A 14,212-nucleotide genomic window follows, 5' to 3' on the forward strand; every position below is an offset into this window, starting at 1 on the left:
GAAAAGCAGCTATCTATGTCCTCTCAAAAGTGTGTCGGGTAATGGCCTCCCCCCATCCTGCACATCAGCTAATCTATGGATAATCACGACAGGTCAATGGGACCCAAACTGGAAGCTCGTCACTGTTTAAGGACAAAGAATGATAATTTTTACTACAATTACGTTTTTTTTACTGGGGTTTTGCTGAGACAGGCATTTTACTACTGGTGACGTTTATGGCTTTTGTGTTGTTATCTACCGTGGTACTGATTCAGAGCTGATACAGGGTCACAATCACATCCTGTCCGTACTTTCATTTCCTATGATCTGGACAACGGCTCTGCTCTCCAAGCTTTCACACTTCTGAGCTGATTTTTACTCTAGCAAGTGAGAGTGGGCAGGACTGGGAAGAAGGCTGGGTGGGCAAAGCTTGAGTCACAGTATGAGGACCCAAGCCAGAATTCCCAATACCCACATAAAGCCAGAAAGACAGCATTCACCCAGAGTCCCCTAAAACAAATTGGAGACAGGCTAATCCGTGGAACATGGGTTAGCTAGCAGGTCATATGGAACGTCAAACAAGGTGGAAGGCAGAACTGAGACCTCAGGTCATCCTCTGACCTCTACACATGCATGCTTGCTTCACAAATATGAACACATGGGGGTGGGGTGGGAAAAGGTGAGCTACACCAAAGCAGGCAAAGGTTGAAAATGTTAGAGCCATACTCAGACCAGAATTTAGAGTGTTTGCTCTACCTTCAATGCCCTGGCCCCATCTGGATATTAGGAGAGATCCTTCTGACTAGGAAACTCTAGTGCTTGAGTGCCACACAGGGCAATCTGCTAGCTGGGCACAGTGGTGTATGGTCCCAGGTACTCAGAGGAGGGTAAGGTAGGAAAGATCACTTGTTTCCAGGAGTGTGAGACCAGACTAAGCAACAGTGACATCATGTTTCATAATAAAATTTTAAAAAAGATTTGTTAAATACAAAGTATTAGGTTCTATTCCCAACACAAAAGAGGGGGAGGTGTGTGGTTGTGTGAAAAACTAAAGATGACTGACTATTTATCCCATGCACAGCCCAGAAGAACCGTGAATGAAGCAGGCAGACTATTAAAGCATGGCTCAGGACTGAAGGTCCTCTCGTCGTCTATGCTGGCATACGCCACAGTGCAGTGTTCCACCTCCCAGGCCTTTTTAAAATTTAATTTAATTTTATCTTTACTAACTTAGAGACTGTGCAGTGCTATGTTGCCTAGGCTGGCCTTGACTACTTCTGCAGCCTAGACACACTTTAACTCGTGATTCTCCTACCTCAGATTCCCAAGTCGCTGTGATTATAAGCCTGTGTCACTAGGTCCACAAAGGTGACAGGAGACACTGGGGCAGATGAAAACTAGCTGAAGACAAAACTCTGCAAAGGAAGTACGACCCAGTGCAGGCTACCTGCCATGGAGGTTCATGTGTGATGCTAAACTCCATCAAGTAGCTGATTATTTCAAACTTCCTAATAAAAACACTTCGTTTCATAGTAAAGGCTTCCTTTTAAAATGAAATAAAATATATTTAACTACTCAGACAGAGCTTGGAGGACCTCGACAAAAATGTTCCTTTTTGGGTGGGTCTAGAATATAACTTGAGGTTACAGATCCCTAGCACACACAGACTAGGACCAGGTTTGGTCTTTTCTTCCATAGTACCGTGTCTACCTTATCTTGGGTCCAAATTCAAATGTTAATATAATATTAGATGTCACAGCAAATGAATTTGAGAAGCAAGTCCTTCCCCTGTTATGCAAACAGATTGATTTTCCTCACAACAGGTTATTTTTAAAAATATTACATTACCAGCACTTAGAGGTAGAGGCAGGAGGATCTCTCAGTTTGAGGTCAGCTTGGTCTACAAAGTGAGTTCCGGGATAGCTAGGTTACATAGAGAATCCCTGTCTCAAAACAAAACAAAACAAAACAAAAAAACAAAACAAAAAACCCATAAAAACAAAACCAACCAACCAACCAAAAAAAAAAAAAAACCCACCAACAACCCTCCCCCAAAACTGTCTACATTAACATTTTTTATTTTCTGTGTATGCATGTGTGACAGGCAGGACAGTAGTCAGGAGTCAGCTCTCTCCTTCCACCATGTGCCATGTGCTCAGCTTTCTTACCAGCAACATACCAGGCTCTAGATTGAAGATTCTGCTGTTGCTAGACTTCTACAAATTAAACTCAGTGCCATCTGTGCTGAGCTACTCCTAGCCATTTGACATACATGCCTCTAATATATATCACCATTGTCAACCTGACTGCAGAAATTGTGAACGAGACCCAGGGAGAGTCACAATGTCAATACACATGCATATATGACCACTCCTTAAGGAAGCACAAAAGAACACTGTGCAACATGGGGAATGTACCTGGTGTGGCAGTGAGACCAGAAGATGGAGTTGGTGTGATTGTCCCAAAAGTGAAGGCAGTCCTGATGAGTGGAAAAAGAGAAGTCAGAAAGGAACAAACTTAAGACACAACATCATTCTGTAATAGTCCTTTTTGTAATTCATTCACACAATCTGCCTTTGAAGAATTTACACCCAGTGATAAGCAACAGCAGAGTTCAAATGCGTATCTCAGAGGCAGCAGAGCCGGTCAGCACAGCCCAGCAGAGCAGCAGCAGCAGGAAGACTCTGGCTGGGCAAAGGCTGAATGTAAGAAAAGTACAGTTGCAGCAGTGAAAACAGACTAAGAATGAGCACGGGAAGACACGGGAGCAGAAGGAGTCTGGCAGGGTAGCAGAAGGGAGAACAGGACAGCTTCTGGGCACCCACCTCAAGTCAAGGGGCATGTCAGGAGACCTGCTGTGCAGAGGGTGCAGCAGGGGTGTAAAGCAACAGATTGCAAACTGCAGCAAGAGCATGCATTTTCAACAGAGTAACTCCAAAACAAAGCCTATCAAATACAGTAAATAATGCCAAGATTCAGGTTTTCTCATCTGCTGTTGCCATCCTCAAATTGACAAAGACCTTCCAAGGTTATGCTGCACAATTTTTATCATATTAAAAAAAAAACTTTTTTTTTTAAAATTAGCTTGCCTCAACCTTGGCCCCCCACCCCCAAAAAAGCAAACCAAATAGGCCATTGGCTCCCTGACCCAAACCTTTCCAGCTCTTTTTTTTTTACCCCCCAGCTTTCTTTACAAATCGGAAGTGTACTGTCATTTTAAAGACATGAAGACTAATTATTATTTATTATTTATTACAGTAATCCTGGCCCTGACCTACTCTTTAAAATCTGCTCTAATTATCCCTGGAAGGTATGGATGTAATGATCTACAAAAATGGAGAACACGTACAGCTTCCAATTGATTTCAGTGCCCTTTTCTCACACTGAGCTGGAGGATGCTCAGGAACACATGGCTCAGAGGAAAGGGAGAGAAGTAGTGGGGTTCAGGTATAGAAGCAGACAGTGAAGCATTAGGAGCTTCTCTAAAAGAAACGAGTACACAGTCTTTCAGTGGTAACAAATCTGCAGTTAGGTTTGGATGGCAGTCACAGTCTGACTCCAACAAAACCAGGAAGCGCCAGCTTCAGCAACTTGCCTGGCTTTTACGATGGTATCCAGAAAATGGGCACTGTCAGACCACAGCGAATAAAGAATAAAATTTAGAAAAGTCTGATTTGTTTCATCAACCTGACTCACAAATCTATACCATGCCACTGTTTCTTGAAACCAGACGCCCCTTATTGAACACAGTGGGTCGGGGCAGGAGGTTCAGGAGCTTAAGGCCATCCTTGGCCATACAGCAAATTTGGGGTCAGCCTGAGGTACACGAGTTTCTCTGTTGAGCCCCCCCATTCCCTACTCAAAGATCAAAATTTCGGAATGGTTACTGTCTTTCACGGCATTCTCTGTGCAGGTCAAGGGATCTAACTCAGTGCAGTCAGATCATCCCACAGCCATGCTGACTAACCACTCAACAGTGTCAGAATATAAGCACTAGATACACTGGTTGACCTACAGAAGTGAACAAACATTCTCTGCCAGAAAAAAAATGAGTTTAGGCTTAAAAAAGAGTAAATATGATAATAACCCTGAACTGAAGGGAAAATAGATTCACATTACAATGTTCAACATTGCCATTGTCTGTAGATTCACTGCCACAGATATGAGAGCTCAGGGTTCGTGTGGATGTGGTTGATAATGACTTAGAACAAAACTGAAGTTCACCACTGACCCTGATGGAGCAAATGAGAAAGGCTTGCTGAGCTGCCCCACAGCAGATGGAGTCGAGGTCACTGCTGATTCTGTCTTGGCTGTCCCTGGACCTGAAATAGAGAAAATAAGGACATTCTGCAAGTCACCCAGAGTGCTGCTCTAGTCTGACTCCCTCCAGCTTAGAGCCCGCCATGTGCTGAGGTCTCTCAGCCTTGTTCTCTGGCTCTGTCAGATCCAGGCCTGCCGCACTCTCCTTCCCAGAAGAGGACAAAGCAATCTCTGTGAGGCCTAAATCAAGGATGCACTCCTCTAGACCGACCGCCTGGCACACTGCCTTTCACATAAAGTCGTTTTATAATTACCTGAACTTAAGTTACACTGCAGGGAGAAAATCCGAAGAGAAGCAGAATGATATACTGTTTCTGAGTAATCTTTCAGGGCGACTTAGATCTACTTATCGACCCATTTCTGCCCTTTTCATAAAAGCATGGTTGCTTTTTTTTTTTAATTCAGCAAATACCAACTTCCTTTTTCTTAGCTACAGAGGTAACAAACATTTGCTACATATAATTACTCGAGAAAATAGAAGTGTAGACACTAAGGGAAGTGGCCATCAATCAGCCCTATGTTAAGCTTGACTCAATACTGAAATGCAATGTGGGTCAAAGACACATGCTCAGTGCAGCCTTGTCCACAACTGTGAAAGAGAAGCATCTGCATCGCTGGAAGTGCTGCTGAGATGTGAGGCCATTAAAATGTCTACAGTGAATCTGCCAGGAAGAGAACAGGCTGTTCACTCTAACAGGGCTGAAGAGTGGGGACACAGCTACAAAAGCACACGGGAAACGTTTGTTCGTGTTTCAAACAATAACATGGGCTGGTGAGATGGCCCAGCGGGTAAAGGTACTTGCTGCCAAGACTGAAAGACAGAGCTGGACCCCTGGGACCCACACAGCGGAGGGAGAGTGACTTCTGCGAGTTGTCCTGACACCCACACGAGCACTGGTACGCACACCCCTTCTGCTACAGAAATGCAACAATACTAAAAACAAAAAACAAAAGGTGGCACTTGTGAAGTTGAGGCAGGAAGATTGCTATAAGCTCATGGACAAGGCTAGCCTGAACTACAGTATAGTGTACAATATATAGTGAGTTATAGGTTAGCCTGAGCTACCATGTAGTACTCTGCCTCAAGTAAAAAATGAAAGGTTTCTGCAAAGGCATGCAGGGTTTCAGCCTAGAAGAGAAAAGCTCTTCTCTAAGCCTTAACCACCCTGCAGGTGAAGACAGCAGAGGAGAGCAAGTGGCTGAGCACTGGCGCCTGAGATGCTGCTTTAGAGGCCTTAATTTTAACTGGAACAAAGGGGTCTGCAATGAAGTCATTTAGAGAACTGAGGCAAACACTCTTCTGAAACTTTTTCAGAAATATTAGCCAGAAAGAGTCACATCTGTTTGAATTCTAAATGAATCAAGTCTTTGCTGAACCCACTAAACTTGTGCTGGTCTATGTCACAGTGGTTTGCTTGTGTGAGGGACACTCTGAGTTTCAGATCAGAAGGCTCTGGACGACAGAGAAGGAAGTGACTGGGTGACTGGTGGCCACTCTGAGAACAGCTGCTATGGGATCTTCAGTCTCTAACAGAGCTGCTTGAGAATGGGAATGACAACGAAAGCTAGGACGCAGGGTGGCGGGCGATATGCAGACGAGGTCAGCAAGGCTGATCAAATGGAAGATGGGGGTGCCCACGAGATGGCAACAGGAGATCAACAGCAGACACGGAGAAAGCTGCAGTGACCGTGGAGAGCCAGTGAAGTCCCGAGGGAACGTGCAATGCTTGACAGGGTCCTGGCCGTGCCAAGGACCAATGGCTCAACTCTTTCAAAAGGAAACAGCAAAGCTTTCTTTCCTGGTCAAAGTGTGAATGCTGATAGTGTGTGCGAGAAATGTCCACTGATGCCTTTTCCAGCACCCCTACTCACAGCCTGAAAACTGTTCCCTACTGACACTGCTCCTACCAACATCAGCCAAACACGCCTCCTTATTTAGCTGTATGTCTAAAACCCTACTTCCCTATTTACCTATATGTAATAACCCCGCCTCCATGTTCAACTACACAAAATAAGCATGCTGAGTTTCCAGGATGCTGTGGGTAGTTCACCTAATCCCTGCTTTTCTGTGAGCCTGTGTGTTTGTCTTTTCTCATTCCCTTGTCAGCCCAGCCAGCCTTCCCTGGAGCTGTGCGAGGCTTGGCACTTAGGCACTGCACACTAAGGTGAAAACACTTCCAGCTTCTGTGAAAACTAATTTAATTACAGACACCTATGCTTAAGTTAATTGGAAAGTCTGTGAAGCTACAAAACCTTGTATTATTAGCTTACCTAATGAAGTCTTACACCGTAACAAATCTGTTTATTTTATGTATTTTAAAAGCTTTTGAATAGTCATTGCAAGGGGGCTGGGAATGTAGCTCAGTCAGAAGAGTGCTTCCCAAGCATGCAGAAAGCCCTGCACTGTATAAAACCAGGCACAGTGGCACATGCAGAGAATCTTAGCACTGGGGAACCTAGGCTACAGAAGTTTGTCATACATATATGAGACCCCCCTAGTGGACGAGAAAGGAAATGAAGAGAGAGGGCAAGGTAAGGGACTGGGGAAAGGAAAGAGTAATTTATAATCTGTAAGGGTGCTACAAGGCATGAGAATCTTTTCCCTTTAAGAAGAGGGAACAGTGATCAACTGTCTAATATGCTTCTAACAATGACCATGCAGGAAGGCATTGCTAATGCTTCTTTTAGAAAAAGAACATCAAAGCTGGGCAGTGGTGGTGCACACCTTTAATCCCAGCACTCAGGAGACAGAGGCAGGCAGATCTCTGTGAGTTCGAGGCCAGCCTGGTCTACAAGAGCTAGTTCTAGGACAGGCTCCAAAGCTACAGAGAAACCCTGTCTTGGAAAACCAAAAAGAAAAAAAAAAAATCAAAAGTTTTCTCTATGCTGAGTCTAAAGTCTTTCAAATTCAACTCCAAATTTCAGAAATTCTCAAAGGGCTTATAATGGCCTTGCAATTTCTCAAAGCAGAGGCCTTTGGAACATGGCCCTTTGTTTGCCTGCCTGCTGGCTCTGTGATCTGCACAGAGAACTATCAGGAGCATCTTTCAGCTTCATTCTCATCAACAAACTTGCAGACTCACCTGCTGCCTTGTCACCAGAGGACAGCTGACAGGGTGCTGGTGTGGGTCCCGATGGCTTGAAAGAATTTACCAGAGACCCCTGTACAGAATATAAGAAAAATGTTAAATGGATACTTTAGATGGAACCGCAAAACCATAAACTAAGCAAGCCCAAAAACTTGAGTTCAGCTTAATTACCCAAAAAAAGGGAAAGGAAAAACAGCCAATGACATCATACTGGAGACACCTGTGTGGCACAAAGATGGCTTCTCAGTGCCTAGGACAGTGGCTGGCACAAAAGTGGCCCTTGTATACTTGGTAAAGGAGTGAGTAGACAAAGGAGGAACAGTCCTTGCAATTAGTGAACTCCAACAGAGTGAGCAGGAGGCCACCTGGCCTTTCCACCACAATACTTCCATCCTCACCTGTCACAGTGTATGATTTAACTACACACCCTCTAGAAGAACAGAGGCAAAGGGAGGAACAGCGTGTGCTGGGAACTCCCAATGGGCAGCTATGAAGACACAGCCTCAAACTCTGGTTTCAAGGGCAATCTAAAGCTGCTGGTCACCAAGGCAGATCTGAGAGAAATCCACACCCAGCACTGACGCTCAACAGCGCAGCGGGAGAAGTCAAGGGCAGAAACCTGGCAGCTACTGACTGGATGAGCCCCACTAAGTCACCCGACCTCAGCTGCCTCAAAAGGGACATATCTAAACATCTGTTGTACGAGTCAGTTGCATGAAGTGAGATAATATTGTCAAACAAACAATCAAAAACCCAAAACTAAACACAAAACAACAAACCCTGTGAACTACAGCACCTCGTCCAGAAGCTCTCTACGAGCATACGGTCTACGGTGACTAGAGCAGAGTCACTGGTCCGCGAGGACAGTATCAGGCCTTGACTTACTACTCTCGTTAACCCAAAGACTGGCATGAATTATGGAAAAGAAGTAACAGCCTTTCTGAGATTCACATTCATTGAAATGAAGTCAAGCCATAAAATGATCTTCAGCTACAGAGACAGTGCGCATGGCTGCTAAGGGACACATCAGATACCTGTTTAGCTTGGCTGGCGGCCACCAGGGCTAACACTGCATGCGGTGTTTTGGCTGTTGAGTGCGGCACCGAAGAACTGAAAGACATAGAAAGCTCATTTGCTCAGAGACAGAGCTGGGGACAAACATGCTCATCCTCGAGCCAGGTCCCTGTTCAACAGATGAAAACACTTTGAGGCAGAATATAGATGTCTGAGACTCCAACCAAACTCAATATGTTAAGGAAATAATTAGTTTTTAAAATGAAATCAGGGTTGTTGTTTTTTTTTTTAAAGATTTATTTATTTATTATGTATACAGTATTCTGTCTGTAAGTATGCTTGCTGGCCAGAAGAGGGAACCAGATCTCATTACAGATGGCTGTGAGCTACCATGTAGTTGCTGGGAATTGAACTCAGGACCTCTGGAAGAGCAGTCAGTGTTCTTAACCTGAGACATCTCTCCAGCCCCTGAAATCTGGGTTTTCAATTATATAAAATTCAAAACAGTGCTCTTGTTAGCTTTTCCCTTTCTACAATTCCATGAAACAATTTGCAATCATTTCCAAACAGATGTTGTTCTTACTGGGACAACTGGCATTCTTTCTTCCTGCTTCCCTAGTTTTAGACCATGTGGGAAAGTTCCAATTCTCTTTCACAAAGTCTGAGAAAACCTGGGCAGTGGTGGCTCGTGCACTTGGGAGGCAGAGGCAGGAGGATCACTGTGAGTTCGAGGCCAGCCTAATCTACAAAAGCTAGTTCCAGGACAGGCTCCAAAGCTACAGAGAAACCTTGTCTCGAAAACATCAACTAACCAACCAACCAACCAAACAAAGTCTGAGAAAAGATGTTCAACAGACTCTGTGGGGCACACACGACCAGTCACACATACAAAGGTGCTGCCAGAGACTGGATGCTTGCAGAGCCGTGGAGGCAGATTCCACAGCACTGCTGCTCCACTTCCACCATGCGTCTTGGCTACTCTATGAACGTACACCCAACTTCCAGACACCTCTCACCAGCCCTAAACACTGTACTCAGGGACCACTGCTTCACTCCCAGCTAGTGATAGCATATGAAGAACCCACATCCGCAATCACAGATGGAAGTCCTCAGCATTTAGGGGAAGCTTTTCAATGTCATTGTCCTCAATCTAAAGCTACTTAACTGGAATGTATAGTAGCGGTTTTGCAGTTGTGGGATCTGTTTTCTAGAAAACTTTTCAGATTTGAGGGAGGAGTAATAACTTCCCATCAAAAATTAATGTGATACCAGGTGGTGGCGCACATCTTTAATCCTAGCACTTGGGAGGCAGAAGCAGAAGGACCCCTAAGTTCAAGGCCAGCCTGGTCTACAGAGAGAGTTCTGGAACACAGAAGCCTTATCTCGGGGAGAAAAAAAGAAAAAGGAATTTAAAGAGGGAAGATAAGCTCACACCTCATCAATGAACATCAGCAAATAGTTTAGTCTTTACCATCTGCCCAGATTCTCTCTGGGAGTAACAGAGATGCTTCCCTGACTTGATTAGACTAGGGAAGAAAAACAGATGCATTTTCAATGAAACAGAAACAGAACCCCCATGATGATTCTGTCAGAACAAACAGTGCCCAAGACGTTCCACCACACAGGTCCTCAGGTGCTGTGCATTCCCGCAGCTCTGCTTGTCTCCCACAGAGAGAAGCAGTGTGCTGGAGAGACTGCTGGGCCCCAAGATGCCCAGGTGGATTCAGTCCACATGCTGACAGAAACAGTTTGAACTCAGGGACCCACAAGGGAAATGAACCTCTCATGCGAAAACAGAAATGAAGATTGAAACAGCAATTTGTCCAAATCCTGGAAAATATTTAAACCCAAAATTTTGCGACATTAAATCATGAGAGCTTAGTTGCATGCAGTTACTGTTCTATTTACCTGTGACTATGATAAACGTCTCTCGGGCACCCCGGGTCCCCAAACACAGAACAGGAGTCACAGCACTGGCACACTCTGCCACGTGACACCTCTGTAGAGAAATGCTGTTTGGCACAAGTAGACAATAAACCTACCCATAAGCCAGCTTCAAGAAATCTCTACCACAACAAAGGGTTAAACAGCAAAGAACAGTACACTCTCCAACAAATACACTCGAAGGATGTGGACGAACAAAGGCCAAGTATAAGACGTCAGCAACTAGAAATGTTCATGAGAATACGTGGGAAACCCAGGTTCGGAATTAACATATTCTGCTTTCCAGCAAGAGGATCCTGAAATAGATCTGAAATCATTTGGACACTCTGTTCTCAAAAGAAAAACCTGGGCGAGAGAGTGGCTGCGAGCACATGCAGTTCACGGTCACCTGCAACCAATCCCTGGCAATACAGTGCCTTCTTCTGGCCTATACTGGCACCAGGCACACACATGATGTACACATACGACACACATGCAAAAAACCCATACACACGATCTAAAAAAGGAAGCCATTACCACAGGACCATAGCAGAAAACAAAACCGTGAGAACCAGAGCTGTTGTGAGGCATTCCAGGGTTTTGCAGGCTCTTTCTTAGTGGTAAGTATTCTGTCCACTGCCTGGAAAGGGTCAAAAATAACTCAATTCTTCATGGGGCTGGAGAGATGGCTCAATGATTAAGAGCACTGGGAGTCAGATTCAATTCCCAGAACCCACATGGCAGCTCACAACTGTCTATAACTCCAGTTCCCTGGGATTGTACATCTTCATGTCAATACACATAAAGTTAAATTAAAAAAAAGAATCATTCTTTCACCTATTTTAACAGCTTAAATGGCCTAAAACAGAAACACATGTCTTCTTTTAGAGATTGGAATTATTAGCATATCTTTTAATAAATACTCATATTTGACGGGGTAGAACCAAACTACATACTACTGAATTATGTAATGAATACTGAAATCTTTAGCATCCATCCACAAGTAAGTAGAGAGGAGAGCTTATCAAGAAAATAAGAAATGACAACCAACCTAGAGGGAAAAAGAGAAACCAATAAAAATGTTACTTTATATATTTATTGGGCTTTTTTAGAAGCAGGGTTTCTCTGTGTAGTTCTGGCTGTCCTAGAACTCATTCAGTAGATCAAGCTGGCCTCAAATTCTGAGATTGGCCCGCCTCTGCCTCCCAAGGGCTGGGATTAAAAGTGTGAACCACCATACCTAGCTACTTTCAATCTGTGGGTCACAACTTTGCAGGTTGAATGAAGCTTTCACAGGGGTCGCCTACAACCATCAGAAAATATTTACATTACAACTGATAGCAGTAATAAAATTACAGTTATAAAGTAGCAAGAAAATTAATTTTATAGCTGGGGTCACCACAACATGAGGAACTGTATTAAGGGGGTCACACCATTAGGAAGGTTGAGAAGTACTGATTTAAGAATCCAAACCTATTGAGGCATTTTTGAAACCTGTCCATGGAGACACACCTATCAGCTAATGTCCTGAAGAAAAAGCACTGTCCAAACAAAAGTCTCTTCAATGGAACTGCAGTTTCTTCTGAGACAGAGACAAGGTAGATCTCTGTGAGCTCAAGACAGTGAGTCCCTGTCTCAAAAACCAAACAGATTTTGAAGAGTAAATAAGAAGTACATTTGTAATCTCTTTACAACAATGCACCACAGGGTGTGAGATGGGCAGAAACAGGAGGAGAAACGGAGCTCTGTGCTAAGTGTGTGCTAAATGTGATCACTTGACAGACTACCTGAGGGATACCTGAGGGAGATTGTATCCTCTACAGCCGAACGAAGTTATCATCAATAAGCCAACCAAAAAGACTAGCCAGTACATAAATACTCAAGTAAAGAATGTGAGAGGCTATTAGAAGTTGCCATAAACAAGTCTTTCTTTGCTGTGATTTTAGAAAAAAGAAATATATACTAAGCTTTGAAACCAGTAACCTCAAATCAAGTCAGGAAATCACAAGAACAAATATAAACCAGGACTGAGTGCAGACGGAAGCAGTACTGTAGTTCAAGATAGTCAGCTAGGCAATTTTGAGTCTGTCTCAAAAGAAACCAATCAGTGCAGAAGACTGACCCAGCCATTTATTTCAGCGAACAAAGACAACAGGAGCGTCAGGAATTCAGGGCCTTCAGCAACATTCTGAGTTCAACGTCAACTTTCAGACTTATGAGAGAGGGGAGCGCAGGGACGGGGGTGGGGTGGGGATGATTATCCTCACACATCAAAAAAAGGCAAACTGCAGATTACTATTTTTTAAAAATTTTTAGAAGATTATTTTTATTTATATGTATGTATCTATGCGGGTACCTTCTGAGGTCAGAAGAGGTTGTCAGATCACAGGCAGTTGTGAGCCATCTCTCCAATCCCTAGATTAATATTATTCATTAAGATAGATGCAGGAATTTTTAAAATGTTAGCAAATTGATTAGAATCATGTACTTAAAGGGCGATCGGTCAAATATTCAAAGACTAAGCAATGGTGCGGAAATAAGCAGAGTGAAGTGGGCCATACCTCATACCATTACAGAAGTACACTAAGAAAAGGTTCAAAGTCTAAAACATATATGCTAAACCTTAAGACCCTCAAAGGATTGGATGTGTCACTGACAGGCAGGGGCACTGAGTTGGGGCTGCAAGGAGCACTTGGTGCTGGGTCATGGAAGTCATGGCCAGTATAGCAGTAGGAGGAGGACCGACCATTGCTACTGCAGGGTTTGCAGGCCATTACGTTTTACAAGCTACACAGAACCTAAGATGGAAACAGTTTCCTAAAGCCTACCAAAATCTGTCTTCAGTGGTGGGCTCTACAGAGCAAGGTGTGAACCCGAAATGACAAAACAGGAGGCAGTATTAAAACTAGGTGAGGGAAGAGTAGAGACGTTCACTGATGAATTGGGCTCTTAAAGCTCCCAGGCAAGGGGGCGATGACCTCCTTATGCAGCAGCCCAAATCAGTGATGTGAAGACTTACTAAAAGGTCAAGCTAAAAGTGAAGTGAGTAGGTGAATCTTAAGTGCATTTGTCTACGTATAAGAACCAATTTTTGTAATAAGAAGACATAGGAGTTACAGAACAACCAAAAAATTCCTTTTATGACCTGTGATTAGGCATTCTGTCTCAAGGGATGTCTGAGGATGACATCCGAGGTTGTTCTGTCCTCCAAATGTACCACAAGCACAAAAAATACTAATCAAGATATTATATACCAGTACAGCTTCTTGAGCTGATCCCCCGGTGGCCCCTTTTGCTCTGTCTCCCCTTATTCTAGCTACCGAGACCTGGCGCCACAGGAACATGACAGACACAATCCTGCAACAGACGCCCATGACTGCCATCCTGTTGCTCACAATACCTGCTCTTTGATTGTCCAGTCTTCACTCCTACGCTACCTTCCTGGGGAGGTCTTCCCCAGTCACCATGTTTACAACGGCTACTCCAGTCCCCAAAGCCTTTCCCTATACTGTTTTCTGCATCACACCTACTATCCTCTACTATGCTACATATTTATTCTGTATGTTATTTATGTTTCCATGACCAGGGCAGCATTAAAAAATATGACCAGGGTCTGTTTTGCTGTGTTATCTCTGGAACCAAGCATATAACAGATACTTATGAAGAATATGTTTAATATCGGCAGTTGGGAGGCAAAGGCAGGTGGGTCTCTGAGTTTGAGGCCTGGTCTACAGAGTGAGTTCCAGGACAGCCAGGACTATACAGAGAAACCCTGTCTCAAAAAAAACACAGGGAAAAAAAAGAAAAGAAAAGAGGAAGAAGAGGAGGAGTCTGGTGTGTTTTGGCTAATAATAAATAAATAAAAATCCTATCACTTGGTGGTGGTA

At 43.9% G+C, this 14,212-nt stretch overlaps 1 protein-coding gene across 2 annotated transcripts in view; it reads right to left on the reverse strand.

The window, feature by feature from the left end:
• The window catches only part of Nup214 (nucleoporin 214), an 80,529-nt gene that overhangs the window by 23,781 nt on the left and 42,536 nt on the right, over nt 1-14,212 (reverse strand). For both annotated transcript variants that reach the window (XM_048432050.3, XM_048432049.3), the window contains exons 25-28: nt 8,423-8,498; nt 7,383-7,461; nt 4,211-4,301; nt 2,397-2,458 (exon numbers count right to left, since the gene is read on the reverse strand). In XM_048432050.3, the coding sequence (XP_048288007.3) occupies nt 2,397-2,458; nt 4,211-4,301; nt 7,383-7,461; nt 8,423-8,498 (308 nt within the window). The remainder of the gene's footprint in view (nt 1-2,396; nt 2,459-4,210; nt 4,302-7,382; nt 7,462-8,422; nt 8,499-14,212) is intronic.

Source organism: Myodes glareolus, chromosome 21 (genome assembly GCF_982192425.1).
Source record: "Myodes glareolus chromosome 21, mMyoGla1.1, whole genome shotgun sequence".
In the NCBI taxonomy this organism is placed as follows: domain Eukaryota; kingdom Metazoa; phylum Chordata; class Mammalia; order Rodentia; family Cricetidae; genus Myodes; species Myodes glareolus.